Source organism: Didymosphaeria variabile, assembly GCF_027946475.1.
Source record: "Didymosphaeria variabile strain IMI 356815 chromosome Unknown scaffold_4, whole genome shotgun sequence".
Taxonomy (NCBI): Eukaryota; Fungi; Ascomycota; class Dothideomycetes; order Pleosporales; family Didymosphaeriaceae; genus Didymosphaeria; species Didymosphaeria variabile.
In genome coordinates, this window is record NW_026611623.1 from 1782814 (window position 1) to 1796690 (window position 13877).

General features: G+C 51.6%; 4 protein-coding genes across 4 annotated transcripts; 1 reads left to right on the forward strand and 3 right to left on the reverse strand.

Annotated features, from left to right (window-relative positions):
- Positions 1 to 2604: 2604 nt before the first annotated feature.
- N0V89_005479 (uncharacterized protein) lies at positions 2605 to 4334 on the reverse strand (the record flags this gene model as incomplete). Its single annotated transcript, XM_056214256.1, has 4 exons — positions 2605 to 2787; positions 2831 to 3010; positions 3293 to 3323; positions 3694 to 4334. 4 exons carry the CDS (start codon positions 4332 to 4334, stop codon positions 2605 to 2607), a joined length of 1035 nt encoding a protein of 344 aa, XP_056071523.1.
- Positions 4335 to 6619: 2285 nt separating this feature from the next.
- Positions 6620 to 8195, reverse strand: ATF1_3 (Alcohol acetyltransferase; the record flags this gene model as incomplete). Its single annotated transcript, XM_056214257.1, has 2 exons — positions 6620 to 8081; positions 8128 to 8195. 2 exons carry the CDS (start codon positions 8193 to 8195, stop codon positions 6620 to 6622), a joined length of 1530 nt encoding a protein of 509 aa, XP_056071524.1.
- Positions 8196 to 8965: 770 nt separating this feature from the next.
- N0V89_005481 (uncharacterized protein) lies at positions 8966 to 9479 on the reverse strand (the record flags this gene model as incomplete). The annotated part of the gene is made up of 2 exons (XM_056214258.1): positions 8966 to 9363; positions 9416 to 9479. The coding sequence occupies 2 exons, from the start codon at positions 9477 to 9479 to the stop codon at positions 8966 to 8968; spliced, it is 462 nt and encodes a 153-aa protein (XP_056071525.1).
- Positions 9480 to 10985: 1506 nt separating this feature from the next.
- Positions 10986 to 12860, forward strand: N0V89_005482 (uncharacterized protein; the record flags this gene model as incomplete). Its single annotated transcript, XM_056214259.1, has 1 exon — positions 10986 to 12860. The coding sequence occupies one exon, from the start codon at positions 10986 to 10988 to the stop codon at positions 12858 to 12860; it is 1875 nt and encodes a 624-aa protein (XP_056071526.1).
- Between the last annotated feature and the right edge of the window lie 1017 nt (positions 12861 to 13877).

Sequence of the window (13877 nt, forward strand, 5' to 3'; positions counted from 1 at the left end):
GTTCCAGGGCAGGGTAACGCATTCCCTAGTCACGCGTCGTGTTCGACAATCCGATTCGTTTGGGCGAACTGGACGACCTGCAATACTCCGATTCCTAATATTTTGTTTATGGGAATGCGCTGGCGCCATGTACGTCTTCGACAAAAATCGCTTCTTCAGTTAAGGGTCTTGTTCCGCGCGTCGATCACGTACGGCATGATCGCGCCGTTCTTGGCCAGTCTCTCTGGTGGCAGCAGTACTCGCTAGTGTGCTTCTGCTCCGCCGCGCTCGTGGAGTGTGATGGCATTTGCTTGCAGCCAGCCTCATCTGGTGCCGCTTGTTGGTGTCGTGCTTGTGGAGGCATGCGTTCTACGGTCGGATGATGGCAGTCTCGGGGGCGTCGGGGCGCGCAAAACTCCGCCGCTTTCGTTGAGCCCTATGTTATGTTAGGGAGCAGCTAAAGATACTTATGTCTCGACCCGTACCGGCATTTGCAAAGCTGCCCTCGAGGTTTTACCGTGAGACTCGGTTGGTGTCGGCGAACATACGAGCTGCGGAGCACGAGTCGGGTGTACGTCTGAATGCCGGAGGTGGACGTAGGCTCCTCGGTATTTCCGAAGCTTGCTCAAGCCATGTAAGGCCCCTTCATCGCTGCCTATCCTCGTCAAGGTGCTGTCGAACGGATGGTGTGGTCGCTGGCTTTTCACGTGGACGAACGCCGCGGCGGTGCAGATGTAGCAGGCAGGGCAGCTGTCGGCGATGTAGACAAGCCTTGCTCATGTATCATCTTTCCGGGGCTTGCTTTGCGTTGCGCCTGCGATTTGGTGGCAAGAGCTGATGTCGAAGCAATGGTGTTGCGGTGAGGGCGGGGATCTCGACGCGCAAACACCGACGCTCAAGCCCAAGCACACCACGAATTGCACGGCGTGCAGAGGAAGCTGAACGGTACCTCGCGTGGGTGTCATCAAAGAATCTTGAGGACGTGTTCAAAGGTCGAGGGTTCCTGAGATGCCTCGAGAGGAGTTACGTCTTCCCCTATGAGAGAGCTCGAGCTTCATGCCGCCTACATCAAGATCGTGTACAATCGAGGAGTTGCACACGGTTGTCCTAAGTGAATGCCCCGCACTTGGAAGGTTGTCTGGCCGGAGAGGGGAGGGTTCGCCAGACGAAATACATGCAATATTCGGCAACCACGTGTGAACCTCCGCTTCGTCAAAGGCATACACACACTTGTCGCCATGGACATCACGAAACTATCCTCTTGGTACGTCTATATATATTTTAGAATTATCGGCTTCTTTTGAGCAGTTACGGTAACGTTCACTTTGCCGTGGCTGCTCATTTGGGGATTTACTAACAGTGTTATAGGGCGGCAGTTCGAACACCGCCAGCGCCGTTGTTCTAACGCCTGGGCGTAACATACCCACCGAAACAGGCTTTCTTTTTTTTGCTTTCTTTCGGTCATTGTTCCAGCCTAACGCAAACTCAAGGTAACAGCTGCACATTTTGAGCTTGCGGCTTTATCGCCGAATTTGCTGCAACATGTCCAAGGCTACTATCCTTTTCTATTCTCCGGAGTGCTAGTCTATGGTACGACGGCAATATGGCCGTTGTTGGCTGCCAGCGTAGGATGGTCTACTCCGAATATGACAAAGCGCACGAATCTATGCTGAGGAGACGCTCGTGATTGCTAAAAAAAAGTACCATTAGCGGCCAACTGGATCCTGTACTCGAGTACTCGAAGAAATGCTCAAAATGGCTAGATTCTGTAAGCTGCTGTACGGTATAGGACGCAGGATTTCCTGATCAGCGAATATTACGCCGAGCCTTGCAATTTGATCGTCATGAGCAGCATCAGCGCCAGGTTGGGATGGTTCTGCCAATTGCAATTGTGGAGACAAGAGACGAGCGGCCCGAACAGATTAGGCTCTGGATTTGCTCGGTTACGCAGATGTCACTCGGAGGCATTTTACGCAGCTGCAGCGGGCATTGGACAGGGCCACCGTCACGAAGGTCAGAGCGTGTTCAAGGTCAAACATCAGGATCGGGACTAAACCTCCATTGTCTACATGATGATACTTGCACATTGGCAATGTATGATCCCTTGGAGCCGATCGGCTTGCTCATCGCTCACCCGAGTTCAACACACTACGCAGCATCCTGGCCTCTCCGTCGCCTTGGCTTTCGCCGCTCTCCGGTGCTTCTTCGCCTGTCGACGCTTCCTTTCCTTCTTCCCGCATAAGCTTGCGCTCTTGTCCCCCTTCCGCCGTCTCTTGCTTCTGCACCAGCTTTAAGAGTCCACCAAGCAGAGACGTCAAACCGGCAAGAACGGCTTGAAGCCAACGCTCGAACCCATATATCCTCACGCTTCTCGAAGATCGTCTTGTACATTTCGCAATCCGTGCGGCTCATACGTCACGCTTCCGTATCTTGAGCTCCTCTTATCCGTGACCGAAGGGTTGCGTAAGACTCATACTGCACTCCCACAGTTTGGCTGAGGTAGTTCATCGCGAGACGCGTCTCAAGCGGGTTCTGGTCGGGGACTTCATGCCGGCTTGCCTGATCGCAGTCGAGCTCTCGAATATAGCGTCTGCTTGTATTGTAGTTCTTGGGGTCCTTGCAAGTCTACTGGGTGAGGATGGCCAAAGGACCATCATGGACTGTACCGTTAACGATCTCCAGCGTGAGTCGCTTGTTCTCCTTGCCGGTGTAGCCGAGCCGGAAACGGTACTCTGAGAGGGTAGACTCGCCTCGCGAACGAGACGAGGCGCCGTTCTCCGGCTCTACCTCCTGTGTGCAGTGGAGGTCCTATTATCGCGCATTGTCGAGGCCATCTCCAGCGCCACGCCACGGTGGTCTCCATAGTCTCGTCGGCGCATGGTTGGAGCCTCATCTTCAGGATATCCATCTCCCGCCGTATGTCATCGGCTTGTGCACGGGACTTCCCGCGGTCGGTATTCGCTGAGTACTCGGCCACGTTATTAGGCTTGGGCACTTTGTCGATGGAGTAGGGTCGGTCGCGGTATGAAGCCTTGACAGACGGTCAGCGGAATCTCTAAGGCTCTGTGGAGTTGCAACGCCTACCTAGCTATATCGCGAACATGAGCTGGCGAGGATAATGCTGTCGTGGTGATGGGGGTGACCGGAGCTCAATCACACTCGCCGCCCCGCACGTATTTGCGCCAAGAGATATTACACACACACGGTCAGAAAACGATTATACCCAGCACGGACGTTCCCTCTAGCACCGCAGCTACGGAACAGTAGTCCTACGATTAGGCGTCCGTCCCGGGATAGCACGGGATGTACAGACATTTGGATTGTCCCCCTTTCTGGTGGCCGCCCTTTAAACGCAAAACAAAAGTGTGCGATTTAGCGCAGATATTGAGCTCTAGGGGCATCATAAACCATTTCTAGCTTGCGGAGGCATGGGATCTTCTAGATGCACAATATGCCTCCAGCCTGGTCGTGCGTGTCCTAAGTCCAAGGAGGAATATCACCTCGTGTATGACAAAGGAGATGTCAGAGTGCATCACAAAAAAAAAACGTCACAAGCATGACACAGGACGTATTAGAAGTTCAAGCCGTATCAAAAGCCTTGTACGCTACCGGGATTTCCCAGGACAGCATGCCGTGTGTTACCGGCCTGAGCTACCTACTCTATCTTCGGTATCAAAGTCCAGAGTCAAGCCTCCGAAGGGTGCGCGGAGTTACCTGCGTGGCTTGATGGCTGGTTTGTTTGCGACGGAGTTCTCTTGCGCTGCGACTTCGCTGTCGTTGTCGATGTCGCCGTTGCCATCATCCGGGGCTATGTTGTCCGTTGAGGCATTCCTCGCTGCTTCATTGCGCTTCTTCTGCCTGAGCTTCCTCCCATGCCTTGCCACAGGCCTCTGCTGCTTGTTATAGTTCAGCAGCACAGTACTGGCGAAGACGGCGCCGGCAATGAGTATGTTCTCGATGGCTATGCTGGCGCGCACAACGAGGCTGTGCTTGAAGAACATGCCAAAGAGCACGCCGAGGAGCACGCCGGCGAGGAGTATAGCGCAGTCGGTAGTGATGCTATCAAGTATAGAGTCTCGGTCGGAGAGGGTGCCGACGAAGAAGCGGATGAGGCATATAAACCTGAGCGCGACAACGTTGCGACATACGGCGGGGATCTTGCGAAGAATGAGGCCTGCTTTCGAGAAGACCTCGCCAACGCACAACCGGCCTACGGCGAAGGCAAGCAACTTGCCAAATGCGAGGCCGGCGTACATGAGGATGCCGCCAAGCCACATACCGATCGTGAGGAAGTAAACATCGCGGAGCTCGAGGTTGACCTGAAGGCATTCGACGGCCGCGGGAAGTGCAGCCATTTCGGCGGAGGCTGGTGTTGTAGGTGGGTGTGGGCAGGATTGGTGGGGGGAGGTCGTGGTGTTGTGGTGAGAGCGGAAAACACTCTGCAACTTCCCCTCCAAAGGCAGCCACGCCCCCGACCAAGATCCGTTTGCCTCACCCCACAAGCCACAACTCTAGAATCTGAAAGTCTACAAGGTCTAGTGGTGGTACATATATTATACAATTAGCAATCAGGTTCGAGCAAGTCCACGGTGGAGTCAGACACCGTGGGCTTGCTCGATGAGCAGAATTTGCTAACTCGAGGTTCACAGGGCGCAAGCACGGCAGTTCGAATCCCACTACCGCCTAGCTGTGGTTCCAACGCCTGGGCGTAACATACCCACCGATCAGGCTTCTTTTTTTGTCGAATTCGACCTCGCTAGCTGCCATCCTGATCTTGCAACCACGGTAAGATGTGAGCTTGCTATGCGTCCAGCAACGGAGACAGCTGCCGTAGCATTACGAACATTACCCTTCTTAGGCCTACAAAGAGGATACAGCGAGTTGATTTTCCCCTGCCAGAGCAGGTTGTGATACCGGGAAGACTAACACCAATTACCCACCCAGCGGTTTCAGGTACTACACGTAACACCCGTAAGTTGCAACGAGAGTTAAAGCCCTCGACTTTTCAATCACGGCTGTCAACACGTTGAACTCATGAAGCCAAATTCAGCGTAAGCATACGGTTCGATTTTTACTTCAGCTACTACAGGCTTGAGGCTCAGATAAGTCCTCAGGTACCATGAGCATCCTCTCATTCTGCAATCCTGGCAACCAGCGAGCGGTACTTACGGAAGGAGACCGCCTGTATCCCTCCCCAGTCCTGCATGTGCGCGGGTTGTTCTCTCCAAGCTCGCCGTAGCAGCTTCAGACCGCGAGTGGTGCGAAGTGTGTTTCCTCGCGGTCTCACCGTTGCTTATGCAGGATAGAGAAGCCTCATTGCTGACAGCAGCTGGGGATATATATATTTATCACCTGCATCCACGTCCAATATAGGCAAAACATATCCTTCATGCTCGCTGGTGTTAGCCTTAAAATATTGCTGCGTGAATACCACGAAGGAACTTGGGATGTGGAGAAAGTCGCAAGCAATGCTAGTAGTCAGAGACTAGCAATGTTACACTCCAGACCGTTCACAGGATTGGCGGCACTAGACATGCAAAAGTGAGCTAGGCCAGTATTGATAGACGTCAGAGGCACCTCGAAGAGCGCCGCGTAGGCTGGTAGACTTTCCAGCCGGCAGCTTGGCCAGCTTCGCAATCTCGTCTACCGCATCAACGACTTGTACTCGAATCCACAAAACGAATGTCGCCCAGCCAATCGAAGACACAAAGAACTAACTTCCCACGCTTATAATCTTCGATCTCTCTCTGAGATTAAGTAACATCCAGGCGAGGAATTCCTCTATCTTTAAGTTATTATAGATGCGTTTACGAAAGCAGTCTCAGTCCCCCAAATGATAAAGAATATCCTGGGCGTTCTGCATTTGACGTACTTTAGCCGAGCGTTTTCTGTTTACTTTTGAGCTAAAATGGGCGAACCAATACTTCGTTTCTGCCGATCTCAGGTTGGCTTATGCATGTACGGTGGGCCTCGGCAGTACATTAATTTTTCTTAACTCCCCAAGGAAACATGGCCTACAGTGAAGGGCAAGATCACGTGTGGCCCAATCTCGAGGGCTCACATAATCAAGCACGGAAGAGTATTATCCTGGTAGTTACGAAGAATACTCCCACGATCACTCACTAAGGCAGGTCCGACTAGAGATGTTCGCCTCCCGTCACTGCAATCTGAATGGGTATTTTGATTAAGGAGGCAATACACTAGGGCGTTCATTGTTCGTCAGCAGCCTCAAAAGATAGAAGCTATAGGTAAATATCTGACCTCAGACCCATTACTGAGTCCAGAGGATTGTTTAGCAGTGAGGCAATAAGCTATAAAGGTTCCTTGGTGTGAATGGGTAATTTACTGCGGTTGTAGCTGTCAACATCACAAGTGGCCGCATCGGCGAAGGCTTAAACACCTATATGGCGCAAGTAATTTAGATAGTAAGCCATGTTGATATTACAGATGTCTCCTGAAGCTGACACAAACGCGAGCCACAGTGTTTGTAGGTCGTACACTTAGAAGTGAAGCATATCCCCAGCACTTCCCATCATCTTCAACTGCCATAATCGCAGTCGCTGTGCTTCGAATATAAAGGTCTTTCTTTCATCCTTGTCGAGCAAACAACCGCAGTGTCATCGGTCGCGTCGACTAAAAATCATACTTCCGAGACAGGATTTCCAATATGTGACAACCATCTCTTCAGATCCCCCACGAGACGATCCGCCAGGGCATCTTTGACCACTGTGTCTTGCCAGGTGCAGGTGATAACCAATTCTCCTCCTCTGAGTGACACTGCAGCGATCAACAGCGCGGCATCAGGTACATGCGCACTCAAGGTGAATTGTGCTCTTTGAATGCTCCAAACACCTTCTTCACTGACGGGGCTGGCCTCACCCTTGGCTGTACCATCCATCACGCCGAGATTTGATATCGCCCACGAAAGCGCCCGTGGCTTTCGCGCTTCCTTCTCGAACAGCGCTCTCGCATTTGTCACGAACTTCATGAGAGCAAGTCGGTCATCTTTGAGACCTTTGCTCAGGCGCTTATGTATGTCTTCCCGGACCTTAGACGCGGCAGACCAGACGAGGTTAGATTGATCAGTCGATAGGCGATTAGCGGGAAGTTGGCCACCAAGACAGGACCGTATCTGCTCTACAAAGGCCCCATCAAATTCATGAGATGTGTTGCTCACGTAGTTCGCCATGGTGGTGTTTGGGTCCAGCCAAGGATACTTTGGAGGATGCGAAGGCAGAAATCGCCGCTGGTCTATGGCCGTGAGACTAGCGAACGCTCGTGCGGCATCTTCATCAAGCTGAGATGCTAACGAGAGCAGGACCAGGCCATGGGTTAGGGCTGTGAGCGTTGTTTTGTGGCCACGACAAGCTTCTAAAACCTGAGAAAGTGTAGCGTTGTCGACGATGCAGGTTCTGAACTTCGTTCTGTATGAATCCCGCCGGATGGGTGCCCATCTCGCGGCACTCGGGTTTGGAAACAATGAGATTGGCTTAGCCTCGTTCCATGCCTGTTGCAGAAGGAATCCGGGCGACATTGACAAATCAACGAACAACTCGGTGGCCGGAGGGAACCGCTCTTGTGTATTCGTGAAGTCCAGCTTGACATCGGCATTCATGTGAATAGCTGCATCGCTTCGTGTTTCCGTGTCCAAGTACTGTAGTAGCTTGTCATGGAAGATCTTACCCCCCATACCATCAGTATGTGCATGATTCCACGTGAACACAACATCGAGCAGCTTATCGTCAGCGTGCTGTAATACCACCACTCTCCAGCCTGGCCGGTCGCTCAGCTCCACGAACTTGGAATCCAGCTCCGATCGTATCTTTTCTTGTACAACTGCTTCTTTTTGTACCGATGAATCGATCTCGATCCATTCAACATGTTGTCCCAGATCCACACCGGCAATCTGCACCCAGACGGGCCTCTTCGATTCTGCGTCCTTGATGGCGGTGTGGAGCATAGGTGAATCGGATACAACGCGTGCAAGCGCTCTGTAAACTACATCTTTGACAATAGTGATGTTCGGAGGAACTGCGTAGCGACAGACTGTGGAGACGCCGCGGTGGAAACCGAGGGTGTATTGCGCAAGTTCGTACTGTTCACTGCAATATATAAGACACAGATACTGCTCTCGTAGCAACGACTTACTTGTAACCCAACGTTCGAATCACTTTACGGCTTTCTCCATCGTTCGTAAATCCGGTTTCTCCGCCCATTGGCGAGCTTCGTTGCACAAGCCTCACCGGACAGCGTCAGGTACCGAAAATGTTGACTCTCCATAATCGAAGCTGCTTCCGGAGATATATGTGTCTTGCTGGGTTGCGGAGGAGCTTGCAAAGTGGAGCTGGTGTTGCAAGCTGCGTCTGGGTGACACATGACTCGGTTGGTGTTCAGCCTTACAATCCGTTACGCTAGGTGTCTTTCAGGCCTAGCATCGCTCCTTCCAGCTCTGCAAGCTCCAATGTATCGCTCGCCGCAGCCCGCGCTCTCCGTAGCTGGCCATGCGTAAGCATATGCCACCTGTATCCAGCCGCGCCTGGCCCAATACATCAGCCATCGCTGTCCACGCCTCCCGGCTTTATGTGCTCTCAAGCTTCCTCGTTCGTGCAGTCCTGCAATGGCTTTCGGCCGTACCGGTGGGACCGAACAGGTCCCTACAGGGGACAGCATTTAGATCATATTAGGTCAACGACGAGATCACACGTTTCGAAAAATTATGCGATTATGCCAGGAATACAATCAATCTGAAAAGCAAACTTGCAATGTAAGTAATACAACTGAAAAGAAGTAACCGATATGCAAGCATGGAACTGAACGCCTTGAGCACCAAACAAGCGACATGCCGCAATGAGATGGCGAACGATTCGAAAACAGTGTGAATAATGATCCCTTGTGCCATCGGCAACATTGAGACTCATAGTAAGAAAATTTTGACGGATACTAGGTGATATAGTCCATGTCATGTCTGCGGAATGATGCTCTAGCCTCATTCCTCCCTCTCTTTCCCTGTCTTTGTACACTCCTCCGTCTCCTCCACCCACTTCTTTACAGCCTCCTTCTTCCTATTTTGATTCTCCTTTATCTCCTCCGCCCACTTCTTTTCAGCCTCCTCTAGCTGCTTTTTATCCTTCTCCCTCTCGCTCTTCTCATTCATCTTCCGCGCGTTCATTTTCCCTATGGATATGTCTAGAGCCTCTAGAGCACCTTCTTGATCCTTTTCCCACCCCCCCTCCACCAAACATTTCTCGTGCGTCTTGATCTTTGCTTGATATTTGTAATATTTCTTGTAACATCCAAGTTTTGGGAAAGCTTGTTGGTAATCTTTGTATTTTATTGTTATGCGAAGGTCGTCTTTAGAATAGATACCCCATTCTACTACCGTATCTTCAGTAAGTTAGTACCACGTCAGAGCTAGTGTCGGATCATTGGATTATACCTTTGAGATGCTGAAATTTTAATGTCACGGCTTGGTCAATCGTGGGTTTATTCGTTGTTGGCATCTTTTCGGCGACGGCTGTGAAATATGATGTGGAAGCGCTTGTCCGGCTTGCTAGTGAGAAAATGCTCTTTGATCTAGACTTGCTGGTCGGTACGTTCGTCAACGGATTTACGAATAGGGATACAGATTCGCATGATTCTGGTTGTTCGTCCGTCAGGATGATGTAGAACCTTCTGGGATACAATATAATTGTACAAGACACGGAGGTAATTTTTTAGCGAGGCAGAAAATGAATGTGGTGGGAGTTCTCAGTTCGCCTTTTTATACAGTTACTCTGTCTGAGTCGTCCTTCTCGTCTACGCATCTGACACGCACGAAGTGAGACTCAGTCTGAGCTGTATATGTATTAGTATGGCTGCATCTTTGTCAACGAGGACGTCCATGAAGATACATATAGTCACCTATCTTTACGGTTCTATGGGTTGTATCCGACAATATTTCGTGGACTAAGACAATACTCACTGTTTTGAGCCATTCTTCGAGACTTTGCCAATCGAAACACAGCGTTCCTCAGCCGTCGACCACGAAGTGGACCTTAGTCATGTGCACAGTCACCTTTGATGAGTCAGTGAACTCGTCGCAGAACAACGCGTGGCTTGGTCTTTAGCTGACTGATTCAAGGATCAGAACCCGGATATCTAAGCTTTTGAAAGGATCATGGCCAGTGTGACTCAAGCATCGAATCTCGCTGCAAGCTCCCAAAGTCACTTTAACACTCTGTCAAGCTTTCCGTTACATTGGGAAGTGCATCAGGTCCAGACATCGCATTCGGTGCAGTTTGCGTGCTGAGTCCGAGCTGACACGTTGAGCGCTTTGCCAAATTAAACAGCGAGAAGAAGAAGAAAGGTGCCTTGGTAGAGGCGCAATTTGTGGAGTCGTTGCCACGTGCCGGTACAATGCGTTGGTGCAACCGTGACGAGCCCCAAGGTTCCGGTGTGAGTCCTCGGGGTGTCCACGCAGAAAGGTAGTGACTGTGAAATGACATAATCACTCAACAAAACACCCACAAGTCACATCACGGCTATTCCCACGAGCGTTGCGTAACAGCACGTTATAAACTGTCCAAAGATCTCAACTCATATTTTGATCGCACGACGATACCGCGACAGAAGCCCCAAGAATAAGACCGCCGAGGCTGCCAACCGAAGCTTATTGCTACCCCGTGGGAAAGTACGACAGGGGCGGAAAATCATTTTTCTCGGGGCATCGTGGCCCGAGACGTGTCATTGGACGGCCATGCGCCCCCCAATTTCCCCGTCGCCTTGGCCATCACCCCCGCAACTTTACGCATGCAAGGTTAGTGTCGTCCCCATGCTTTCGATCCCGCAAGATTATTTCTAGGATCTTCAGGCACGATGGGAAATGATACCCCATTACCCGACATACGGGATAGAACGAGAACACGCGAAGACACGGGAGACGTTTGCTATATAACCGTCATGCAAACCTCGATGTACGACATTGTCGTTCAGCGCAGAGCACGCGCTGATATCTCAATTTCGATCCCATGGTGCGCATCGACACCGTGCGTGGAGCGCTCCTGCTCGCATGCATTGGCCATGCCTCAGCACGCCTGACCGCCAACGAGACGTCCGCATATCTCCAGCTAGAGAATGACCACCTTTTTGTCTCGGTCAATAAATCTATCGGACGAGTTGATCTTCTGGTGCTTGATGGACAAGATCTGCTTGGTTCAGCAGCTTACATTCCATACTCTCCGGGGGGCTCTTCTGGCGACGGCAGATATGGGGTCGGCCCATATCTTGATTGCTATTGCATCCCTGCCAGCGGCCCTTCAAGCACAGGCTCTGGTTCCTACACGCCAGGTACTATCGCGCCAACCTACAAGCTGTTCAAAGGCATGGACTCCCAACATGTCGCCTATGGTGGTGTCATGATGAGCGAAACGTACCCTCCTACGGGTCAAGTTCTGCAGCAGTATTGGTTTCTGCGGGATGGAGAAACTGGGTTGCACACCTTCAGTCGCATCGCCTATCACAACTCGACTACTCCCTTCTTACGAAATTTGCAGGAGTTCAGGACGCTCTTCAGGCCAAGCACAGAGTTGTGGACCGACCTGATCACCGACGATAATCTTGCTAGCAAAATGCCGGTGCCGAATCCGGCTTCAGGCAGCACTGCAAATGCGACAACCGTTCAAGATGCCACCTGGTATATCGGCAACCGCACGGATGACCCGTATGTCGAAGAGTTCGCGGACTACTTCACCAAGTACACCTTTTCGACAACTTGGCGCGACCAACAGGTTCATGGACTCTTTGGCGACGGAACGAACAGCAAGGACAATTCAACCTTCGGTGCTTGGTTAGTGATGAACACTAAAGATACCTATTATGGCGGTCCGACACATTCAGACCTGGTTGTTGATGGGATTATCTACAATTACATGGTTTCCAATCACCACGGCGATGGCACACCAAACATCACCGATGGCTTTGATCGCACATTCGGTCCCCAATACTATCACTTTAACAAAGGCCCTGCAGGCGCCTCGTGGAGAGACTTGAGGAATGAGGCTGTGAAGTACGCCACACCATCCTGGAACGCGGACTTTTACGATTCAATTGCGAAACACGTTCCAAATTATGTGCCGAGCTCAAAGCGTGGCTCATGGAAAGCCAAGATTGACTTGCCGAAGGGTGCTAAGAACGCGATTGCTGTTTTGGCTCAAGATGGCGTCGACTTCCAAGATAATGTTCTCGACACCTCAGCTTATCAATACTGGGCAGATATCGAGAGGGATGGCAAAGTCGAGATAGATCGCATCAAAGCGGGCAGGTACAGAGTGACAGTCTATGCCGATGGCATTTTCGGGGATTTTATACGAGATGGGATAGTTGTTCGAGCTGGAAAGTCGACCAACAGTGGGCTCCTGAAGTGGAAGGCTGAATCCGCTGGCACCGAGCTCTGGCGTATTGGAACCCCAGATAAAGCTGGTGGAGAGTGGAGACATGCGGCGCAAAGGCTCGATACCCCGCAAAACCCTGAGGAGTATCGCATATACTGGGGTGCATACGACTATCTCGAGGACTTCCCTAACGGTGTGAACTATCATGTAGGGAAAAGCGACCCAGCAAGGGATCTCAACTACATCCATTGGTCTGTTTTCGGTGGTTATGCAAATTCGAATCGGCCGACTCAAGTTGCGGGACACGGCGAGATTAACAATTGGACGATAACATTCGACCTCAAGAAGCATGATCTTGATAAGAAGAAGGGTGCGACATTCACAGTCCAATTGGCGGGAGCGAAGACAGCAGCCGGAAATACTGATGTCTTCAATGTCACGCAGCCCTGGAATGACCTTCCCCTTACAGTTGTCGTGAACGGGCATCAACTTGAGCCCTGGATCATCCCGTAAGTCCTCGTACTACCAACAGCTAGTAGCTGCAGGTTTCTGATACATTTCTAGGTATAACCAATCGTCTTCTTGCGCGACTAGAAGTGCAATCACTTGCTATACGTTAGGTCACAAGTACACGTTTCCAACGGAGTACTTGTCCACCACAGGGAAGAACGAACTTTTACTGAGTCTGCCATACAATGCAACAGACTACGAGTCGGCGCTGCTGCCGAGAAGTGTGTACGTTCAGTACGATGCGTTGAGGTTGGAAGTCAAGTAGTGTACTAGCGTCAAATGTTCTTCACCGAGATCGGCAAATAACCTATATTTCCAACACTTCTCCAACGCGCGTCCCCGTTCTTGGTTGATGAGGATGGATCGGTGCGAGGGTCGAATGATCCAGGCATTCGCCCGAGCCGAAGCTTAAGCCCAACGGTCCACTGTGGCTCAATCATGGTCGATCAATCTGTCCCATGGCCCAGGTACACGTCCCTGTCATGGCCAGCAAGCGTCTCGTGGACCATGGTCGTGGGTGTTGCTGCCACGCTTCGGAGGTGGGCCCTATCGGCCCGATCAAAACCTTACTCGCTGCGATGGATCTTCGATTAGCGAACCATTCCCGGGCGGCGGGCGGCGGGCGGCACCATGGTTGTTGGTGCGCGACGGCGGTGCTTTCTTGTGCGTTGGTTCCTTCAGACTGGAAAAAAGGTTCTGTCAACAACAGTGACCGCCGTAGTTGAGAGCGTTGAAGCCGCCACGCTGACGGCACCTCGCATGAAGTCACCAGCCCAGAGAATGCGAGTGCGTGTGCGTTCAGCGTATTGCCACGCGGAGGAAGCGAGCTCTGCGCTCAGGCAGCACAAAATGCCCCTATGGCATCTGTGGGTCTATGCGCGTATGATTAGTTTCTTTAAGTTTTGAGGCAACCCGACGTCTCGTGAGGACATTCTATAGCGGCCCAAGGTCGGCAGAGGGCACGCTCTGCATTTGTTGTGGCGATGATCAGGAATCTGGACCGTAGAATCGGTCGGCAAT